The following is a 24,558-nucleotide window of genomic DNA, read 5'->3' as shown; positions in this document are numbered from 1 at the left end:
GTAAGCCTTATTTTAGTATTGGTATTGTCATCTGATAAAGTCCTGCCGATTATAAGATACACAGTTTACTCTGCTTTCAAACCCTTTCTTTGTGAACCCGTCGACCTGGAAATTATTAATTATTGGTAATATTAATTATTTGGAAAACAAAAGGTCCTGGAATGGAGTATTTTTTAATCAACAGCACTGTCCTATATTATTTATAAATAAAGTTGAATTTTTTGATTCGCTGTTTTACGTCATACCCGTTAACAAATTGAAAACTGTACCTATACGTCTTATTTTAAGATTTTTAGTATTCATATTGTTATCTTAGAAAGTATTACTGATCAAAATACTACAATAGGGAACAATTAGACAATGATTGAATTTAGAAGTGTCAACCCTGTGCTTATGACCTGTGTGTATAGCAAAATCCTAAATACACCGTTAAACTTTGGTGGTGCGCCTATCAGATGCGGAACGTATAGATAAGATAATAGGTAACAGGTGAATATACTATTGGTATCGGATTCGACCCGGAATTTGTTTATTATTGGCAATATTAATTATGTGGAAAACGAAAGGGTCTAGAGGGATGTAATTTTTAATCTACACCATTGTCCTATAATAGCTATATATAAAGTTGAATTCTTTGATTTGTCGTTGTTACCCGATGACGGCTGACAAATTTGACCTCGTTATTTTAGTATTTTAGATACGTTTCGCTTTTGTTTATAATATGAACTTGTATTCATATTTTATTTGTATGGAATAAATCTGTACAATCTTAAGACATATGAATATGACGAGCAATTAATCCTATTTCTGAACTAGCAAGGTGAGGATGAATGTTAACGTTTCAAATATAAACACAATCTGTTTTGAGGAGAAAGGATAGACAGTTCTGAAAGAAACAACAAAGACATTGAAAAATTATACACAATTCCACGAAATACACCATATAAACTTGTTCAAATATTGAATCCAATTTCAACAAAACAAGAGAAGAATAAATATACCTCGGAAGGTTATGTCATTGCCTGTTATCCATATTTCAGACTGTCTTAAGTCAAATAGCATGCAGATGGATAAAGATAACTAGGCAAAGTACTCTGATAAATTAATTAAAACTTTAAGTTACAAAATCAAAAGTTGAAGTAGTTTATATCGTTGTATCCGAACAAAATATGATATTGAATTTATTTAGCATGGTGGCTATGCCATTAGACACTCTTTTCGTTTGAAAAAGGTTAAATAAAAACTTACAAATTTTGCACATAACAGTCATAACACGTAATTTCTTTAAGGATGAAACAACACGAATACAACAAACAACCACTGCTGTGGTTCTTTGTTTGTCACGTAAATTTTGATGAAACTTTGACTGCTGATCAAAGTACAATATAAAAAGAATTTATTACTTTTTTCTTTCTTTGTACTGATTTTTACGAAACAAGTATGGACAGTGAATTCGCGTGTATAGTATTTAATTTCATTGGTAATATGCAGTCATATATCTGCACAAAAATAAGAAAATTTTCGTAGTTGGCGCGTTCAATGTTTAGACAGTTTTTGACAATCGAAAGCAGTGGATAATGTTAAAAGCGCCTCTGTAGCTGCTTCGTGATTTTTTTAGGACATAGGATGAACTTTTTATGACTGCAATACTTACTGTTTGATAATTTTAGATGTTTCACGATGCAATCTATTATGACTTTAATATAACATTTAGAGTACACATCAAATATCGTTTTTAAAAATTAATTTAATTTAACACAATATAACACATGTCAAAAAAAGAAAAATGTCTACTTTCTTGAGAATAGTTAAGTTGCAACGTATTGCCAACACGACAGTACTGAAATAATTTGTTATCTTTAACTATCTGGTTTAACTGATACACAATATGTCTGCAGGGTGTTAGGTCATGTAAATGGTAAAAGCATAAAAACCTCAGGATTTGTGCAAATGGTTTCGGATGAATACATAGATTTATATCAGGCATTAAAACTGGTTGCAGTTCAATTGGAAGTATTTGTGAATTGTCACAAAATCTCACTTCCTGGATTGTAAAAGCCTTCAGAACAGTTATAAGATTTTCGTGTTTTATCGATTTGAGCATTAACTGTTGGTTCCGATTAAAACCGAGCCACACACCCTTTGGAGCTTCTATTTTTTCATCGGTGCATTTCGATAAAATATAGTCTATTATCAAGATCGACTCCATGTATTTTTTATGGTTGTAGAAGAAAGTGGCTAACATCAGCCACCCAGATGCAGCATCTGAATGCACGCTTATCAATAATTGACTTATGATACGTCTGTGTGTAAAATATTGTAGGACATTATGTTTGCTGTGAATTCGTGAGCGCTGTGATTCACGGCTGTTCGCATGTGATAGGAACAAAGTGAAAATATCCCTCGATAAGGAACTCCTGGAATGGTACAGGAAAGATTTTAACAGACAGAATACATTTCCGTGATTTAATAAAGCTTGGCCATTTGAAAAGATTTTCAGAATTTCCCCTTCAATGCTGACGAATCTATTACATTTTCCGGTGATATAATTTTGATAATCATTTAAAGTTTTTGATGACGCGAAACATTTGATATCTTGGTTATATGCATCTCTAATAAGCTTCATTAAGGTTGCCTTCTTTTGTTCATTCAACCGTAGATATAACAAATTATTGTCAGGTATGAAAAAATGAAGTAATGTTGAATATTTGATGCAGTATAAGAGTCTTCGTAAGCACGTCTTGTAGCAGAATATTATTTTGCATGGTGTCCAGAAAGATGAATGATATTCTTCTGATATCCAAAACATTAGTGTTTTCAAGAAATAGGAACATATTAAACCTTTTAAATCTTCGTGTTTATCTATAATTTCTTTTAGAAAGATCTTCAACAGAGCATAGCATAAAAGTTGGGTGTGGTTGAATGAAAAGATAAGTATTTTTTCTGCTACGGAAAATGATATTCGCCATTGTAGGTTTTCAATGCTAGATCCTTTAGAGCCAATTGGAACAAACAAAACACCACATTTGATTATTTTTTCAATGCTGTAAGCGTTAGGCCATGCTACGCGTGGTCTATGAATCCAGGGTTGTGCCTGCGATATCCACTTGGCACATTTTAAACAATGTGCAAAATCATACCTTTCATTAGGATCTGATATACAAGGACCATGAATAGTATCAAATTTTGGGGCGTCTTGCCTTATTATATTTAAATTATGCATTTTGTACAGTTCACTTGATAACAAGCACTTGGATCCTTCAAAATGTAAGAAACGTTTAAATCTTCCACTGATATCGTATGCACAGTTATAATCTGTAAGTAAACGCAGTTTTGAAAAACAATGTGGTGTATCTTCTGTGTCCATTATCAGGACTACCTTCCGGCCTTGCACAACTTTTCTTTCGGATTCGTAAACTTCAAAACGATTATCAATTAACATAATGTCCACATCACTTCCACTCAAATCCAGCCCTTCTGCCTTACTTCCGCTGCTTATTTGGGGGAAAAGTTTTAACATACTTCGTTTATATGGATGATTGTGCATATCGCAAATGATAAAACTCAACCGTCTAGTCCGAACATCAACTTTTGTTCCAATTTTGTTACATAAGTATTTGTAAAACAGCAATGATTCTCTTCTGCTCTCTGCCATTTTCTTTAATAGATGTGTGTTTCTGTAAAAGATAAACGAAGACAATATGACTTTGTTTGATTAAAAAACTTTGATAAATCTACAAAAGTATGAAAACCGTTTTAATCAATTGTAAATTTAACTTACTACATAGGATGCTAAGGTCTCAATCTTCGCAAACAAATACTGTTATTATATATTGCTTCATATTATATTTGTATTTAGGTTATTGTTTCTACATAATTCATGTTGTTTTTGGTTTGTTCGAATTGATTAACCTTTGTCCTGTTATCGCTTGATTTATATTTCAGTTTGATTATTATTCAGGCCGTAGGTCGACCTACAGTTAATAACGCCTACGTCATTAAATCTCTGTAATGGAGTTGTCTCATTGGCATTTCTACCACATATACAGCTTCTTATTTCTAACTAAATCAGATAAAAATATGTACAACATTCATGAAATGCAGGAAAATATAAAAAAAATATTTTACAAGCTGCTGAAACAGAAAGAAAAATGAATTTTGATGTTATATATATTTTACATTGCACTTAAACTTATATATTTTTTTTTATCCAATTTCGTTGAACTTGATTTTGATTAAAATTGACATAAACTACTTACACGGAACGCGAAAATGTCTACAAATTGAACTGCTATGTGAATGTTCCAGTTCAGTTGGCCTCATATCTTGACTCATACCTAGAAATTGACAAAGAGGGTCGGTTAAAAACAACACTTTACGACCAAAAAGATGATTTGGCTCCCCAATTGTGAACTATTTATTTCTATGTAGCAACATTTCAGCAGCGCCTGTATACGGAGTATATATCTCCCAATTGATACGATATTCCCGGGCTTGTATTTCCTATCATGTTTGTTTGTTTGTCCTTTTCATTTTTAGCCATGGCGTTGTCAGTTTATTGTCGATTTATGAGTTTGACTGTCCCTCTGGTATCTTTCGTCCCTCTTTTTCTTGATAGAGGGTTCCTGGTCACAAGGAAGCTATCAAATCAATTGTTCCAAATGGTGAAGAAGAAATCATCCCTTCGTAAATGTTATGAACGCCATCACCAGTTATATCCGTTTCACATATGATATCGGATATGTTCTTTATGTCGTCATTACAATCCGTTTCCTTTTCACGAATAGGACCTACCGAATTAGACTTATTACCGGGTTTGTACTAGCATGAGCAACACGACGAATGCCTTATGTGAAGCAGGATCTGCTTACCCTTCCGGAGCACCTGAGACAATCCAATATTTTGGTGTGGTTCGTGTTGCTTAGTCTTTTATTTTCTTTGTTTTGTTTTGTGTACCATATTTTGTCTGTTTGTCTTTTTCATTTTTAGCCATTGCGTTGTCACTTTATTTTCGATTTATGAGTTTGAACCTTTCTTTGGTAGCTTTTGTTCCTCTTTTCTAGACCATATGATTCTTTGGATTATTCGCGGGTGGTAATGATTATTTGTATATACTCATATTGCCCAATCGTACGCGACTGGTTATGACAATTTGCATACACTCAAACGCATAAGGCTATACCATATGAGTTGTTGGACCATATAGGTATTTCCTTTTAATATGCCATTTTGAATAACGTTAACTAATGATCCAACTGACTTCTTGTTTAACAGCTCATTTATTAACCATGGGGGTATCTTACAAAGTAAACGAATCGTTCTCGGCAGATAAAATCAATAATTACCAAAGTTTATAAATCTTAAGAACCGGTTTTGATCGGTTTTGTTCTTTTATCAAGCATGTTAAGCACGACACTCGACACATGTTCTATTGTTTTAATTGTTTTAATTGTTCTATTGGTTTTAGAATTATTATATTCCTGAGGAAAATTTATCTAAATCATTTAAATGTGAACATTTCTTAAGTTTCGTTTCCTTCTGTCTTTCATTGTTGTTTGATATCACGATGTGAATATCTTATTTTTGTACGTTTTTTTTAATTATTTCCTAACAAAGTATGTTTTAAAGGTGACTTAACAATACTGTTTGGACTCTTTAAGCTTAAATGAGTAAAAGAATCTGGATCGCCTTATAAAGCGGCGTATTTATACACGGAAGATAAAAGAAAGTAAAAACAAAAACACAACAGACAAGTACATTACGTAACCAACGTACGTGTAACAACTTTTAATTAAATGCATCTTTTTTTATAAAAGTTTGCTTCGTTCTTTATATCAATTTTGACTGAAATATAATTTAATTCATTCGGTCTTCCTAGGTTTTAAATAAAAAATAACAATTATACTGAAACCAAAATATGAGTATCGGAGATTACAAATAAGGATGTAAAACTAGTCACTGCAAACCAAATGAAACTTTTTAACAGATTCATTATAATCATCTTGATCCAATTAAGAAAAAATCTGTATTTCCAAAACAGACAAAAACCAATTTTGGTTATGGCAAATACATTGACAAAACAAACATGATCAAACATAATGAAAACTCGACAATATTATAAGAGATATGATAAAAACAGTTATTGTTTTCCTTTCCTCAGTTCTAATGACTCTTTAATAAAAGAAACAACTGCTTTTACATCATTTGGTGTTGATGGATTTAGTATAATCACCAGTTTTTCAGTAAAATTAAGTGTATTAAAATTTACATATTTTTGTATATAATATTTCAGAAAGATTTCTCTTTTATTTTTATTTATTTTACAGTTAATGAAAGAATGGAATTCATCGTCTAAGATATAACATATTTTACATTTTTTTTCATTTCGTGGTATTTTGGTATATCGTCCAGTTTCTATTAAGAGACAATGATCGCTTATTCTAAATTTGGTTAACATTTTTCTTGTTTCTTTACTTGGGTGCGATAGGTAGTATTTCATTTGGTTATTTATATTAGATTTAAGAAATTTATATAGACATATTTTATTATTTTCGTTTAAGTTATTTATTTTGTCATCAATAAGAGTTTGATAATAGTTAATATAACCCTTTTTTATTTGGGGTTTAACATTTTAGTCTGTTTTAAAGTTTTAGTTTCCTCAATAAGTTTGATGTCAATATTTATATCTTGTGACACATATTTTGCAAACGTATACCAAGAGTATGTTTACTTAGTATTTAAACTTTTAGTTAATTTAAAGGCTTCATTAAGAAGTGGTTTAGATTTTCATTATTTAATCTAGATAGGTGCATCATAGTTTGGGTTTTTATGAAAGTTTTTAATGGCAGAAGTCCTAGTTCATTTCTAACAGCTAGATTTGTTGAGCTTCTTTTTTGTCCCCAGTACTTGTTTAATAAAATGTAGCTGGTTTTTTTTCTAAAATAGTTTTATCAATAAAATGAATAGCATCTGGTGATGAGCTATTTTTGTTAGCTCGGAGTTTAGCTCTATAAAATTGAATATAAGTGTCCATATAACATATTTCACTATTATATGTTAGAATAGGTTTGACCAAAGTTCCAAAAAGGTTGCAAGACACTCTCACAGGAAGTTGTCCAAAGCCTGATGAGTAAGAGTTAATAGCAAATAAAACTTTTCTTGCCTTTTTTGCAACTAGTTAGACTGCCATTAGATGTTATAACACATCCAATGTATTTATATTCATATACTTTTTCAAGGTATTTTCCTTTAAATTTCAAAAAGAGTTTATTTATTTTACTTGGATTATTTTGTAGTATCATGGTTTTAGATTTTTTGTATTAACAGTTAATTGCCATTTATCACAATACTCCGGAGATTATTTAAGCTATTTTGCAGACCGTTTTCGCTCTCTGATAATATGATTAAATCATCTGCAAATAGGAGACTTCCTATGTCTGAATTTATAAGTTTTACAGGGGTACAGTTTTGCTTTTCAAATATCTGACTTAAGTCGTTAATAAAAATGTTAAATAAAGTGGAGCTTAAAGAATCTCCTTGTCTTACACCTTTATCTGTAATAAAATGTCTAGACTCTGAATTCTTATGTTTGAAAGAACCAAGAGTATGATTGAATTGTGCTTTAATGATGTTAAAGATGTGTTTACCAACTCCTTGTTTACACAATTTATACATTAGTCCTAGCCGCCAAAGAGAGTCAAATGTTTTTTTAAAGTCTATGAAGCAAACATATATTTTCTTTTTATTTTTATGAAGGTATTTATTTATAATAGATTTAAGAATAAAAAAGCTGTCAGAAGTTCTATGATTCTCTCGAAATCCAAACTGTGAGGGGTTATATTTGGATTCCATAAGTTTGTTTAGTCTATTATGTAACAATTCACTAAATACTTTTGACAAACAGCTCATTAAAGCAATTCCTCTATAGTTATTTAAATCATATTTGTCTCCTGATTTATGAATTAATAAGCTATCAGAAGTTCTATGATTCTCTCGAAAACCAAACTGTGAGGGGTTATATTTGGATTCCATAAGTTTGTTTAGTCTATTATTTAACAATGCATTAAATACTTTTGACAAACAGCTCATTAAAGCAATTCCTCTATAGTTATTTAAATCATGTTTGTCTCCTGATTTATGAATTGGAATAATATATGATTTTTCCCATAATTTAGGATAGCATCCAGATTTTAGTATAGCATTGAAAAGTTTTGTAAAAGATTTAAGTGTATCAGGACTACTGAATTTAATAATTTCATTTAAAATTTGATCAGGTACTGAAGATTTACCTGTTTTTAGTTTATTTATTACAATTTTAACCTCTGATAGTGTAAAAGGTTTGTCAGTGGTGTTTAAATATAAAATTTTATCTTCAATGTTTTTAAATTCTGTTTGTATGATTTTTTGAAATTCCTTGTTGACAGAACAGAAGTTTCCTTGGTTTTGAAAATGTTTGTCTAGCTCTTCTACGTTTTTAAATATTTCTTCAGAGTTATTTTCATGTTTTGTGGTCTTTTTCAATTCTTTAAGTAGTTTCCAATATTCCTCTGAATTATATATAGCATAAATCGAAAATAAACTGACAACGCCATGGCTAAAAATGAAAAAGACAAACAGACAAACAATAGTACACATGACACAACATAGAAAACCAAAGAATAAACAACACGAACCCCAACAAAAACAAGGGGTGATCTCAGGTGCTCCGGAAGGGTAAGCAGATCCTGCTCCACATGTGGCACCCGTCGTGTTGCTTATGTGATAGATATGCTAAAATTTTGGATTTCAGTGAAAAATGCATAAATACAGGATATTCAGGTATTTTTTTTTCTTAAATGCAGCGTCTCCTAGTAAAATGTTAGGTATAGTTAGAAAGAACCAAGATATGTCTTCCGGAATATAAAATAAAAGCAATGGGCAAATAATTGGATAAAATATTTTTAATGAATGAAAAACACAAGATTTTCAAATTCTGTAAATTGTATTTTTCTACAATAAATAAGGATCCAAATTGTATTTTTCTACAATAAATAATGATCCAAGTAATGATCTAAATGAAAAAGATCATTTATCAATTATACTTATAAATTACAGAGGATTAAAAACTAAGTCTTGTTAAAATGACAAATTTCTAGTTTGAATTTGTTTTAATTTTGTCATGACAGGATCTCTTAGAGTTTTTAATACGGTATGCGTAAGCTCTGTATTGAAAGCTGTTGGGTGGGTGACCTTCAGTTCGACTAGTCTATTATACAATTTGAATTTTAGACTAGTGATAGTTTTCCCATCGGCAATGAGACACGTTCTTCTCATTTGTATATTTCAAAGTTTTCTGAAATGGCTTGAACCATTATGCAGGTTCTAAATTCATAAACAAATAGCGAATAGAAAACACACAACTAAGAGGTTTTTTTATGGTTTATTGTTGTGTTGCTATATCATTGATGTATATCCCACAAATCATTTCATACAGACAATGGATACACTTTATTTTTGATTCGAGATCATTTTATTTAAAATCCTTACCAATATGTCATTTTTCAGAAGTGTTCCTTATCATTCTTTATTCTTATCTTATGAACACTTCAGTCTTTGAACTGAAAATCCTTGCCATTAAAATTTGTTTAACACGTCTTCATCAAATGTTTTGCCTATAATTTGTTCTCATAAAAACAAACCTTACCAGTATGTTTACAATTAAATGAGTTTTCCATTTTCCCTGAATTATTTATCTTATTAAGTTTTTTAATCATATTACTGATCATCCTTACCAGTATATTTTGCTTCAGTTGTATTCATCACAATTCTGACTTGGTTATCTTGTCAACACTTAAATCATTTCAAGATCACCTCTTATACTGCAGAACATGTGGTATGCTGGAAATTATAAATGCCTGTACCCGGCAAATAAACTATTCATGTTAGTAATTAAATACTTCATGTCAGATTGTTTGATAATCAGAAATAAAAGTGATGTGACTTAAACTACGTACACGAACGAGGAAAACTTTAGCTTTCGGTTTTGTTATGACATCTTTATATTATTGTTAAGAAACGTATTTCCCTATGATAAATAGTTAGCGTGCAATATTCTATGATAATACAATAATACAAATATAGCTGGAATATAAATATGTCCAGCTCAGATTTTATTTCTTCCTCTTTTCGATTGTAGATCATTTTTTTAGTATTATTACATGCGATCAGACCGATTGACTGCTATTTCGCAAGTATTATAGTTTAATATGTTCATCTTATTCTGGGCACTATACATATTATAAGCACAAACTTCGCACAAGTATCTTTAATTGGGGCCTTGGTCTGTAATCACTAGCCAGTCAACACTGAGGTTGTGGGTGCACTCGACTCCAGTCTAAATAGATTAGGATTGTCAGTTTTTCTATCGAAGGTCGTTGGTTTTATCAGAGCAGTCAGGCTAACCAATAAAAAATGTCCGCGAGAATTTCTGTTTTAAATGACGAAAATTTGAGAGCCATAGATGTATAAGAACCAGACAGTTGAAGAGCTACATGAATAAAATATGTAATATGTAATAGAAAAATCAATCAAGGGTTAAACTTTGAAAACTTTTAAAAATGTATGAACGGACACTTTTAGATAATAATTGTTGGTTGCCTAACGTCCATTGCCAAAGGAAATTTAGTCAGTAAAATGAGTCAATATAAGTAAGGAATATAAATTTCGCCTTTCAACAGTTTACCTAAGATCTAATCCATGAGTTGCTGCAAGGCTCGTTTGATGTGTTTGAGCATTTAATTTTTTTAGTTGTTAATTACCCTTTGATTTCGTTGTTTTTTTGTAATTTTACTCTTCAAATGAAAAGAGCGTGAAAATCTCTCTACTCACGCCATTCTAACCGGACGTGGCTGGTAACTTGGACAGCCGTACAGCCTAACAAACGCCCCACTTTGGCATAGATTTTATAAGACTATAAACAACAATTTATTCAAGTGGTAGTACAGCATTATCACACTGGGTTTATTCATTGGTTTCGTGCTTTGCTTTTTAATTACAATGTATTTATGTTTACCTCTTCATTGTTGTATAAACGTACATTGTACATACTCTAACACTTATTGTTTTTAACCATAGGAATGTTTTCACTTGATCAAACATAGACGTCCTCAAAAATATAGGGTTGCTTGAGAAAAAAAACATAGTCATATAAAAATGGATATACTATCCAAAATAGCCTTTTCAATGGAATAATCATATTTTTTTTTAAAAGGTCTGAAAATCTATGAACATATGTATCTATATACAATATTTACATCAAATTAGTTATCTTACGTGTATATACTTTAAAATCATATCAAGATCACACTACTTATTGCCTAACATATGAAGTATTAAAGAATTCGGCAAAAGTTATTTCTTGTTAGTAATTGAATATTTACGCGGAAAAATTAAGGTTTCGGTTTTTTAGATAATGATTGTTAAATATTTTTGTCACGCAACATATTTCCTTGAGAGCACAAAATAAACGTCAGCGTGCAATATTCTATTGTGTTGCAGGTGTACAAACATAGCTTTATTTGGTTTTAGAAACAATTACTTGAAGACATCTGTATTTTTGTAATTTTTATGTTAGAAATTGTAATGTATACAAACAAAGGTGCGCTGTATCCGACATTACATATAGCTAGTATATAAAAAAGAAGATGTGGTATGATTGCCAATGAGATAACTATCCACAAAAGACCAAAATGACACAGACATTAACAACTATAGGTCACCGTGCGGCCTTCAACAATGAGCAAAGCCCATACCGCATAGTCAGCTATAAAAGGCCTCGATAAGACAATGTAAAACAATTCAAACGAGAAAGTTTATTTGACATGTTAACGTAGACAACTGGAAACAATCTATCAATACAGGCACAAGAAAGAGGTCAAACGATATGTATTGTACTGCAAAGAATGGTCATTCTCACAACACAATCATAACTACTCGGCTATTCTTATAACACAATTGTACCTACTCGGCCATTCTCACAACACAATCGTACCTACTCGGCCATTCTCATAACACAATCGTACCTACTCGGCAATTCTCACAACACAATTGTACTTACTCGGATATTCTCACAACACAATCGTAACTACTCGACCATTCTCACAATCGTAACTACTGACTTTGTGTACAAATTACAATGTGTACAAAATCAAATACAAATTATAGTTTTAACTTTTTTGTTTTCTTTTGCTTATTTTCTATTCCCTTGCATTTGAATAAGATTAGCTCTTAGATTGTTTCGGCTAGAATATATTTTTGCATATAATCATATGTTTACTTACATATCTAAATAGTGTCCAATAGGAGTGACCAAGAATCTCAATATGATGCTGTCCTACTTTGTGAATTGGCCTTTGGAAAAGGCCATGGTGATATCTTTGCTAGGCAACATTCTAGCTGCGTCTGTATATCTGAGTTATTGCGATATATTTCAGAGCTTTTCATGATTTCCTTGATAAAGTGTTGCTTGTTTGGGTTTATAAATATTTTTGATTTGAGCGTCACTGATGAGTCTTATGTAGACGAAACGCGCGTCAGGCGTACTAAATTATAATCCTATAACCTTTGATAACTATTTACACCACTGGGTCGATACCACTGCTGGTGGACGTTTCGTCCCCGAGGGTATCACCAGCCCAGTAGTCAACACTTCGGTGTTGACATGAATATCAATAATGTGGTCATTTTTATAAATTTCCTGTATACAAAACTTTGAACTTTTTGAAAAACTAAGGATTTTCTTATCCCAGGCATAGATTACCTTAGCCGTATTTGGCACAACTTTTTGGAATTTTGGATCCTCAATGCTCTTCAACTTTGTACTTGTTTGGGTTTATAAATATTTTTGATTTGAGCGTCACTGATGAGTCTTATGTAGACGAAACGCGCGTCTGGCGTACTAAATTATAATCCTGGTACCTTTGATAACTATTTACACCACTGGGTCGATGCCACTGCTGGTGGACGTTTCGTCCCCGAGGGTATCACCAGCCCAGTAGTCAACACTTCGGTGTTGACATGAATATCAATAATGTGGTCATTTTTATAAATTTCCTGTATACAAAACTTTGAACTTTTTGAAAAACTAAGGATTTTCTTATCCCAGGCATAGATTACCTTAGCCGTATTTGGCACAACTTTTTGGAATTTTGGATCCTCAATGCTCTTCAACTTTGTACTTGTTTGGGTTTATAAATATTTTTGATTTGAGCGTCACTGATGAGTCTTATGTAGACGAAACGCGCGTCTGGCGTACTAAATTATAATCCTGGTACCTTTGATAACTAATTGCAACTTAAAAAGAATCTATGGAAACAGGGGTAACTTAGATTAATATTACAGTAATCGTTTTGGAAGTTTTACGGACGCTAGCACGATATGGTTTACTGTTCTGAAATTTATTTGTCATAAACGACCATAATATCTTTAAACCGCTTTAGCTAAAATCCAGTATTCTTTTTCGTCGATTGTGACTGTCTTATCACATGAATTTACTTGCTATAATCAATATAACAGGTATAACTTACTTGGACAAGCAACTGTTGATACAAGAAAAAAGTAAAATTACAAAAATACTGAACTCCGAGGATAATTCAAAACGGAAAGTCCCTTATCGAATGGCAACATCAAAATCTGAAACATATCAAAGGAATGGATAACAACTGTCATATTCCTGACTTGGTACATGCATTTTCTTATATTGAACCTGGTTTTATAGCTAGCTAAAACTGAGTTATCATGAGCACCTAATATTACACTGGAGTTTTTTATGTGCGATTTGACTTGCTTTGTTTCATATGTTGTTTGTATTGTCGTTATTTTTTCTTTTCTTTTCCCATGTTAATGTCTGTTATTAATGTTTTTGTTGATGGATTATCCGGTAGGTATCTTCTGTCGCTTTTATGGGTAAATGTTAGTACATTGCAAACGAATAATATATATCAATAAAAGCGGGTTAGTTTCTAGTCAAGAGAATAAATTATGTCCCTCCTCTTCTACAAAACAAAAAGACACATGAACATGATAAACTACCACTGATTGTGTTAGTTGTACATAATTATTATTCTGTGTCATAATGGTCGTCATGTTGCAAACATTGTATGATATAAATTTCTATATAAAAGGGACGAAAACTCCTAAGTCGAAAATAAACTGACAATTCCCTGGCAAAAAAGAAAAGTATAAAAAAACTTGAGAAACAACAGTACAAAAAACACAACATAGAAAACTAAAGACTGAACAACACGGATACCATAATGGTCAACCAACTCATAATGCTATTAAAGTCATGAAATATAGGTGACATAATTCAATAATCTGGAAAATAAATCACTAAAGCATTGCCTTCAGACTATATGTTTAGATTTAACAACCATAGATATATTCCAGGATATGCTGCGGTTGTCTTTAAGCATAACAACGAAACTTAACAAAAAGATAGCGTCGAAGTATTGTAACGCCGCCTCCCTGGTGCTAGAGTCGGCCACCAGAGAACCCAGGGTCACAAAGAAAAAGAGAGTAAAAGGATCTATAAAGTGTAAGGTTCGACGTCCACTGTTTGCCGTCGGACCAAAACACGTTACAGAAAGGGAAAACGTTTACTTGTATATATATATATAATTCTCAGTTATGAAATAAAATATCTGAATAAAATAAAGTTTCATATTTTATTAATATAAAAAATAATCCACTCCGGAAAGAATGGGTCTTGCAGGATCCGTCACAGGTCTGGTCAGGTTTTCGGTTAAGGTTGGTCTTACATAGACACACACAACTAGTTCATGTATATAGTTCAACAGTCAAGTAACAAGGTTGTCACTTATTTTGTATCTTTCTATATTCTCAATTAAAGGATCAAAACACCCTTCTACATTAAAGAACTAAGAAGACAATAACTTAATATAACACATTAAATGACATATTAAAATGTCAAAACCGCCGACAGAACTCTTAATGTGCACCTTCAATAGCACTGTCACCGACACTGTCACCGTCACCCGTATTTAGCACCGTCACCGGCACACGTACATAGCAACGTCAACGGCACTGACAATCTTAAATTACAACAAAATTAACTTTCAACGCTTGTTTGTATTTTTCAGACTTATTCCAGCTTATATTTAAGTTTGTCACTTCCCATTCATTGTCAACCCAACATTCCGTCGTTTCTGTTGTTGTTTTTGTATTTATACTTTCGACTGACCAATGGCAGAGCTTTTTACATAGTGTTTACCAATCGGAAACCATGAATCACACAAGGGAAATTCCCGTAATGTTGATATTGTTTGTAAACATGGATTGATCTTCATCAATAAAAATGCGTTTTGACTTTAAATTCATAAGTAGATCATTAGAATAGTTTTATTTGAGTTTGTAGTATAATAAGGTAACGACCGCGAAAATACGGAATCAGTACGTGAAATAAAACTTCTTAACAAACTAACATACACAAATCTGTCGTCTCATGGAAACAACAGCCAATTTAACAAATTACAAGTTTTACATTACTTGCAGCATTAGACATCTCACTAACATCTATCGTTTATCCTAAATACTTTCAAGAAACTATACAGACATAGGTTTACTATACAAATGGGGAAAGCCGGCATTACAGTATGTCTACCTAACGAAGCATTGAATACATTGTATTATTAACCAACTAAGTACATTATTGCCAAAAATGACTATTTATTAAAAATTACACATTTTCTGTATTGACCCTGTATTTCTGTAATGGCCCTGTTTTTTTCTGTAATGGCCCTGTTTTTCTGTAATGGCCCTGTTTTTCTGTAATGGCCCTGTTTTTTTCTGTAATGGCCCTGTTTTTCTGTAATGGCCCTGTATTAATGCCCAGTTTGTCTGTATTAAGCCCAGTTAAGGTTTTTAATAAAGTTAATAAAATTAAATTGTAAAGAGTAAACCATTAAAGAGTTATAAAGAACCATATAAAGGGATCACTGTTCATCCTGTTTTTCAACACATAACTTCTTTCAACTTGATATCTTGGATATTTGGTATATTTAAAGCTTTATCATGGTGAAGTACAAACTATTTTTTTCAAACTAAACTGTCATTAAAAGAGTAAGAGAGTACATCAAGTCGGTAGCAAGACATATACTTTTGTTCAGTTGGTTAATAAATGTATTAAGAAATGGGTGTTTTTATAATGGCCCTGTTATATATACTCGGTCAGTAATAATGGCCTCGGATGTCTGTCATGGCCCTCGGCGTTACCTCGGGCCATTATAGACTTCCTCGACCATTATTACAGACCTGAGACATATAACAGGGCCATTATAAAAACACCCATTCATTAATACCATAGTTGTAGTCGGTTACCAGGATGTATATGTGATGAGTTTATGAACATTTATTATTGAAAAGGGTTAAGATGGAAGGCTGCACAGAAGGGCAGACACAAGGACAGGTGGTCTGTTAGTGGTAAATTAAAATCGTGGATTTAAAAGAAGAATGACAATTAAATGTTTTTGATAATTTTTTATTTGGTGCATCTTACTTATATATAGTGGCCAGAAAACATCGTGAAATTATCACCATAAAGCAGCCCTGAACTTTGATGATTGACCCAGATTCGATCGCATACATTCAGTTCAAGAATGGCTTGAAGAGATCCCAATGTAAATTGATCACGAGCAGCATGTCCCCTTACAACAACTGTTTTTAATCAGATCTAGTTCGAGCCACTCGTGCCTATTACTAGTAATGAAATTCGTACGTACGTGCCTTTTGTTCGAACAGTAAACACTCCGGAGCTTACGTCATAACCACCTCCGATGTTTGTTGTTACATTATTAAACTTCACTACGTTACTCGTTCTTACGCTGACCATTTTTGTAGACAATGTTGCAAAAAAATGCCGGTTTATCTAAAATGTAAGATTAAACAATATGTTTCATATTCAATAACAACATTAAACATGTTTAGAGTGTATTAGGATGTATCACAAGCCCAGTAGTCAGTACTTCGGTGTTGATATGAATATCAATTATATGGTCATTTTTATAAATTTCCTGTTTACAAAACTTTGAATTTTTCGAAAAACTAAGGATTTTCTTGTCCCAGGAATAAATTATCTTAGCCGTATTTGGCACAACTTTTTGGAATTTTGGATCCTCAATGCTCTTCAACTTTGTACTTGTTTGGCTTTATAACTATTTTGATATGAGCGTCACTGACGAGTCTTATGTAGACAAAACGGATCTCTGGCGTACTAATTTATAATCCTGGTACTTTTGATAACTATTAGTATTCCAGGAATAAATTACCTTAGCCGTATTTGGAATTTTGGGTCCTCAATGCTCTTCAACTTTATACTTGTTTGGCTTTATAACTATTTTGATCGGAGCGTAACTGGTGAGTCTAATGTAGACGAAATGCGCGTCTAGCGTATTAAATTATAACCCTGGTACCTTTGATAATTTTTTACACCACTGGATCGATACCACTGCTGGTGGACATTTCGTTCCCTATGGTATCACCAGCCAAGTAGTCAACACTTCGGTGTTGACATGAAAATCATTATAAGATCATTTTTATAAATTTCCTGTTGACAAAATTTTGAATTTTCGAAAAACTAAGGAGTTTTATATCCCAGGAATAGATTACCTTAGCCGTATTTGGCACAACTTTTTGGAATTTTGGATCCTCAATGTCATTTTATACTTGTTTGTCTTTATAACTTTTTTGATCGCAGCGTCACGGATGAGTCTTATGTAGACGAAATGCGCGTCTAGCTTATTACATTATAATCCTGATACCTTTAATAACTTTTTAGTGATCACTTTTGTATATTTCTTATGTTCATGTGTTTTAAAATATAAAAAATAGTAATTATTTTCAAAATTGATTTATCCACAATAGACATAAATGATTAAAATTCGTTGTACTAATACAACACAGCATAATAGAATAAAAGACAACGAAGTTTGCTCCTTTTTCACATACCAAGTATTTATACCATAAAAAATAGTGACAACCACGTGTACTAATTTTAAAAAGATGATGAAAATAGGTACTAGTATAACCCTCTATGCAATGTGTTTGTTTTATTGTAGAATAAGTAAGTTAAATTATGTGGACCGTATACATAAACTCATCATAGATACCAGGATTAAAATTTTATATTGCCAGACGCGCACATTCCTTAATTGTCGTTTAATTCGATTTGCGACAAAACCTTGCAGATAATTGTCAAAATTCCTGCTTTTAATCTTTATCAAAACGTATTGTTCAGCTTTTGTTAACATTATGTATTCTTATTATATACTGTAAATTGGTGGAAGGAGTTTGACGGGAAATGTTTGAGAAAAATGTGACTTATGTTCAAAATGAAGAATAGAAAATTTTCATTTTTACTTAATAATTTCAGTATAATAACCTTGATGCGATACAACATTTTGGTCTGATTAATTTCGTGAAATATAATACTATATCTAATATTAGAGTTATTACGTTGCACAAAGCTGTACTGATGCTGGGCTTCCATGAACTTACACAACTATCTTTTTAGCATGTAACCTTGTAATTTCTAAACACATAACAGTGTTCACCTTTAGATAAAATGTTTTAATTTGACACAACAGATTCATTCACCAAGAAATTCGAAAAGTCGAGTAATAATTTCTGTAACCGCACAGCGGGATATTATTCTTTTAGTACTAAATTTATACTGGACTGATAGGGAAATTTGTTTTTACTTGTAGCAAGAAAACAAGTTCGGTCAAACCATTTTTTCTTTTTATTTTCTTAAAACAAAATATAAAATTTTCTTCTCATAATTTATTTCAAAATTGTATCTCATAGATTTTCTTTTATGCACAAACATGTGTTTTTTTTTCGTGATCATTCTAAGCAAATATAGGCAATTTTCGACGATTCATAGCTTTAAAAATAGCACGGTGACCCATCCTTTTTGTCATATTTTTGAAAAGATAATATTAAAATCTTCATTTTGGCAAAGTATTAGAAAATTCTATCTCTGCAAACATATGCCTATGATCTACCTTAAATGATCTGTAAATTTATTTCAAAATTCCCCAATGTTGAATTACGAATTGATCTAATAACATTATCCAAACGTGTGTGTGCTTTTAAAATGCATTTGATTTTTTTTCATTATTCGTATAAAAGATCATATTACATCTAATCACAACTAACAAAAATATATCACACAAAATACCTATCTCCAAGAAAAATCCGTAACGGGAAGTCCATTCTAAACTGACAAAAGCAAACGTTATCAATCAATAGAACAAATGAAAAACAACCGCCATTCCTCACTTAGACTTAGAAGAGGTATTTTCCGGAAAATTGTGAGTTTCAATCTTGTTTGATATCTTGCTTAACTTACTACTTCTATGATAGTTGCTGATAAGAGAGAAAACAAATACACCGCTTCTCTGAATAGAACCTCAATACGTTACCAGCTGTCATCAACCTTGACCAATTTAATGGCTTGAAAACCAAACAAAAAATGTAGCCAAGATATTATTTTAGGTAATAATAATATGTTAACTTCATCTACGTTACCTGACCAAGGTAGATACATACATGTATCTGTAGTTAACGGTCAATGTACGTTAATATATTGGTACTTATTTGATTTGAAATAAAGTTCAAAGATATGACAAAAGACAAGATTGTTATACCTTGATAGGACAATACCCTGCCATCCAGATATGATCTTAGGTGAAGATCATGGTTACTACTTTACCGTTAGGCGACATTCCAGCAGCGCCTGCGCATTGATTTTACATATCAAAGTTGTTGCTATCTATTTCAGAATATGCGTTTCTTTTCATTTCCCTAATAACGGGCTGCTACTTACAAGAAAAATTTTGAAACATGGTAACTAGGTATAAAATTAAAGTCATCTTAAAAAAAGTTTTAAAGACAGTTGACTGTATTTTTTCCCTCTTTTATTTATCGATTATCATGATGTTGGTATCTCCTGTCGCTTTTTTTATATGTACATTTGAGTGCAATGCAAATGATTAATATAAAGATATACTAGATTTTGTCCTGGTATCTATGATGAGTTTATTTACAACCACTGGGTCGATGCCACTGCTGGTAGAGATTTATTTCCCTGAGGGTATCACAAGCCCAGTAGTCAGCACTTTTTGTGCTGACATGAATTGTCATTGATATGGTTATATTTATTAATTTACTGTTTACAAATTTTTGAATTTTTTAAAATACTAGGCTTTTCTACCTCAGGCATAGATTACCTTAGCTGGATTTGCAAAACGTTTTTGAATTTTGGTTCTCAATGCTCTTCAACTTCGTAATTTATTTGACCTTTTTACCTTTTTTGGATTCAAGCGTCACTGATGAGTCTTTTTTAGACGAAACGCGCGTCTGGCGTATATACTAAATTTAGTCCTGGTATCTATGGATCCTCAATGCTCTTGAACTTTGTTTTTGTTTGGCTTTATAAATATTTTGATATGAGCGTCACTGATGAGTCTTATGTAGACGACACGCGCGTATGGCGTACTAAATTAGAATCCTTGTACCTTTGATAACTATTTACACCACTGGGTCGATGCCATTGCTTTTGGACGTTTCGTCCCCGAGGGTATCACCAGCCCAGTAGTCAACACTTCGGTCTTGACATCAGTATCAATAATGTGGTCATTTTTATAAATTTCCTGTTTACAAAACTTTGAATTTTCGAAAACCTAAGGATTTTCTTATCCCAGGCATAGATTACCTTTGCCGTATTTGACACAACTTTTAGAAATTTTGGATCATCAATGCTCTTCAACTTTGTTCTTGTTTGGCTTTATAAATATTTTGATATGAGCGTCACTGGTGAGTCTTATGTAGACGAAACTCGCGTATGGCGTACTAAATTATAATCCTGGTACCTTGATAACTATTTACACCACTGGGTCGATGCCACTGCTGGTGGACGTTTCGTCCCCGAGGGTATCACCAGCCCAGTAGTCAACACTTCGGTGTTGACATGAATATCAATAATGTGGTCATTTTTATAAATCTCCTGTTTACAAAACTTTGAATTTTCGAAAACCTAAGGATTTTCTTATCCCAGGCATAGATTACCTTAGCCGTATTTGGCACAACTTTTATGAATTTTGAAACCTCAATGCTCTTTAACTTTGTTCTTGTTTGGCTTTATAAATATTTTGATATGAGCGTCACTGATGAGTCTTATGTAGACGAAACGCGCATATGGCGTACTAAATTATAATCCTGGTACCTTTGATAACTATCTATGATGAGTTTATTTACAACCACTGGGTCGATGCCACTGCTGGTGGAGATTTATGGCCCTGAGAGTATTACAAGCCCAGTAGTCAGCACTTTTTGTGCTGACATGAATTGTCATTGATATGGTTATATTTATAAATTTACTGTTTACAAATTTTTGAATTTTTTAAAATATTAGGCTTTTCTACCTCAGGCATAGATTACCTTAGCTGTATTTGCAAAACTTTTTTGAATTTTGGTTCTCAATGCTCTTCAACTTCGTAATTTATTTGGCCTTTTAAACTTTTTTGGATTCGAGCGTCACTAATGAGTCTTTTTTAGACGAAACGCGCGTCTGGCGTATATACTAAATTTAGTCCTGGTATCTGTGGATCCTCAATGCTCTTTAACTTTGTTCTTGTTTGGCTTTATAAATATTTTGATATGAGCGTCACTGATGAGTCTTATGTAGACGAAACGCGCATATGGCGTACTAAATTATAATCCTGGTACCTTTGATAACTATCTATGATGAGTTTATTTACAACCACTGGGTCGATGCCACTGCTGGTGGAGATTTATGGCCCTGAGAGTATTACAAGCCCAGTAGTCAGCACTTTTTGTGCTGACATGAATTGTCATTGATATGGTTATATTTATAAATTTACTGTTTACAAATTTTTGAATTTTTTGAAATACTAGGCTTTTCTACCTCAGGCATAGATTACCATAGCTGTATTTGCAAAACTTTTTGGAATTTTGGTTCTGAATGGTCTTCAACTTCGTAATTTATTTGACCTTTTTAACTTTTTTGATTCATGCGTCACTGATGAGTCTTTTTTAGACGAAATGCACGTCTAGCGTATATACTAAATTTAGTTCTGGTATCTATGATGAGTTTATATATCACGTTGACAGTGGTTTGATTGCTATTCAATGGATTAAAGTATTCGCTTCCTCCATCTCCAAAACACACAAATACAGGATTCAAAAATGCCAATAATTGTGTGAGTTGTATATTATTATTCTGTGTACCCTATAGACAGGCATAAGGTCATCAAAAAGGCGTAATGTTAAACTTAGTATTCATAATTACAAACTATGTATCTTTTGTTAAAACATTACATAAAAGGTGACAAGGTTCAAAAACCTCATAGATAAATCAGTGAACGTTCAACCATTGACTTATGATCACAGATGGATACCAGGCTATGCTTTGGTTGGCTTAAAGCCCTTCAACTAAACTGAAGGGAAAAAACAAGGACGCATTGACTATTCGGTGCCTTAGATGTTGTTGTGACTAGTTTATGAACTTTAACTATGTTAAAACATAAAAGGACGCTGAAAAGGGTGGACGGACAGATGAAGTGGTTAAATTGATATCACAAATGTATTAAAAAATAATAAAAATCCAATTACATTTCGTACGCAATTTTATTTGGTGCATCTCATTTATATGTAATGGCCAGAAAACATCGTGTAGTGTTCTCCTTGAAGCAACCCGGAACCTCGTGGATGATTGATATAGATCCGGTCGCCTTTCTTCAGTTCAAGAATGGCTTGAAGTGACCCCGATGTGTGTTTATCAAAAGCAGCATGTCCCCTCACAACCATGTTGTTGTTCTTAATCAGGTCTAACTCGAGCCATTCATCTTTTTTACCGGTGATGAAATTCACTGCAAATTCGTATGTGCCTTTCCGTGGAGCAGTAAACACTCCAGAACTTGCGTCATACCCATCCCCGATGTTTGTCTTTATAGAATCAAACTTTAATATGTGGTTCTGTCCTAAGTTGACATTTTTAGATAACGTTGCCAGAAATGCCGGTTTCTTTGACTGTAGTTCCCCGTTGTCTGAAAATGCAAGACGTATTTATTTGAGTCAAACCCAATCTTATAATTGAACATAATGAATCTTTCAAAGTGTTACTTATGTATATAATTAATGTTAACTCGTCTTGTATGTTCAAATATGAGTCATTGTTAACAAACTTAATGTATCTGCAATACATTCAAATCATTTTAAGTTAAATGTATAAATAAAAGAAAGCATAATCAATTTTAAATAAATTTTTGCTTCTTCTTTTTCTTTGAATTTGAATTTGACTTTTGAGCAAATGTGTTTCAAATTTAACATCCTTGCTTCTAATCATAAAAAATCATTTTCTTTAATTTTAAATTATTAAAAGCTCTTTTTTTTATTATTATTTACAAATATTTATGAACTGCACGAACATTTTTTCTCCACGAAGCTGATACGTTTATACTTCAAAATAGTGTATAGCTTTGAATAAAGCAGCGCCCACTTAATAACCACGTTACAAAATGTATATAAAATAATTTTGTTTAATACATACTTGATTGGCCTGACTGACACTTAAGTTTCATCATGACATCCATCAAATCTTCAAAAACATCATTGCCTAAAATATTTTAGTACAAGACACAAATTAGTAAAATTATAAGGTTTTTGGAAAATGTTTCAAAACTTATTTGATAACTAGTATGCATATCATCTAAATGCCTACAGGAAAAAAATCAAGTTTATTCGAACAAAGTCGTATAAAATAATATTTGCATCGAATACAATCATAAACACATTACATCAATTCAAAACAAAAACAAAACCAATCATAATATTCAGCAAAACACTTACTTATTCCTGGACAAGACTTTTGAGCAGACGATGAATATAAAACCATGCACATTAGGATACTGAACAGTAACATATTTTTAGTGTTTGAAACACAAATGATGGATGAGTAATGATAATGAATGACAATATTTATAACGATGATCGTTTCTAATTAAAAAGATAGGTATCAGTGATTGATTTCCTTTTTAAGTAATTAAGTAATTCTTTATCATTCCATGGTGTAACACTTGTTGTTTTGATGCACCTCTGTGGTTTCAAATAACAGGAAGTACTCAAAGCAAAATAGGATTTGACAATACGAATTATTTATGTCAGATTAGAATACTGAACAGTAACATATTTTTAGTGTTTGAAACACAAATGATGGATGAGTAATGATAATGAATGACAATATTTATAACGATGATCGTTTCTAATTAAAAAGATAGGTATCAGTGATTGATTTCCTTTTTAAGAAATTAAGTAATTTTTTATCATTCCATGGTGTAACACGTGTTGTTTTGATGCACCTCTATGGTTTCAAATAACAGGAAGTACTCAATGCAAAATAGGATTGGACAATACGACTTATTCATGTCAGATCGAAAATATTTAAACTTAAATAGAACAACTAAAAAGCATAAAAACAAGACA

General features: G+C 32.1%; 2 protein-coding genes across 2 annotated transcripts; both read right to left on the bottom strand.

Annotated features, from left to right (window-relative positions):
• Positions 1 to 1,717: 1,717 nt before the first annotated feature.
• Positions 1,718 to 9,926, bottom strand: LOC143070586 (uncharacterized). Its single transcript, XM_076244830.1, has 3 exons — positions 9,771 to 9,926; positions 4,260 to 4,337; positions 1,718 to 3,677 (listed from the first exon to the last, which is right to left on the bottom strand). The coding sequence occupies exon 3, from the start codon at positions 3,653 to 3,655 to the stop codon at positions 1,748 to 1,750; it is 1,908 nt and encodes a 635-aa protein (XP_076100945.1). The 5' UTR covers positions 3,656 to 3,677; positions 4,260 to 4,337; positions 9,771 to 9,926; the 3' UTR covers positions 1,718 to 1,747.
• A 12,759-nt stretch (positions 9,927 to 22,685) lies between these two features.
• LOC143072103 (cerebellin-2-like) lies at positions 22,686 to 24,076 on the bottom strand. Its single transcript, XM_076246898.1, has 3 exons — positions 23,926 to 24,076; positions 23,627 to 23,692; positions 22,686 to 23,123 (listed from the first exon to the last, which is right to left on the bottom strand). Exons 1-3 carry the CDS (start codon positions 23,996 to 23,998, stop codon positions 22,723 to 22,725), a joined length of 540 nt encoding a protein of 179 aa, XP_076103013.1. The 5' UTR covers positions 23,999 to 24,076; the 3' UTR covers positions 22,686 to 22,722.
• Positions 24,077 to 24,558: the final 482 nt, after the last annotated feature.

This window comes from Mytilus galloprovincialis, chromosome 4 (assembly GCF_965363235.1).
Source record: "Mytilus galloprovincialis chromosome 4, xbMytGall1.hap1.1, whole genome shotgun sequence".
NCBI classification, from domain to species: domain Eukaryota; kingdom Metazoa; phylum Mollusca; class Bivalvia; order Mytilida; family Mytilidae; genus Mytilus; species Mytilus galloprovincialis.
Note: the sequence above shows the minus strand (reverse complement) of the source record. Positions and strands in the feature narration are given on the sequence as shown.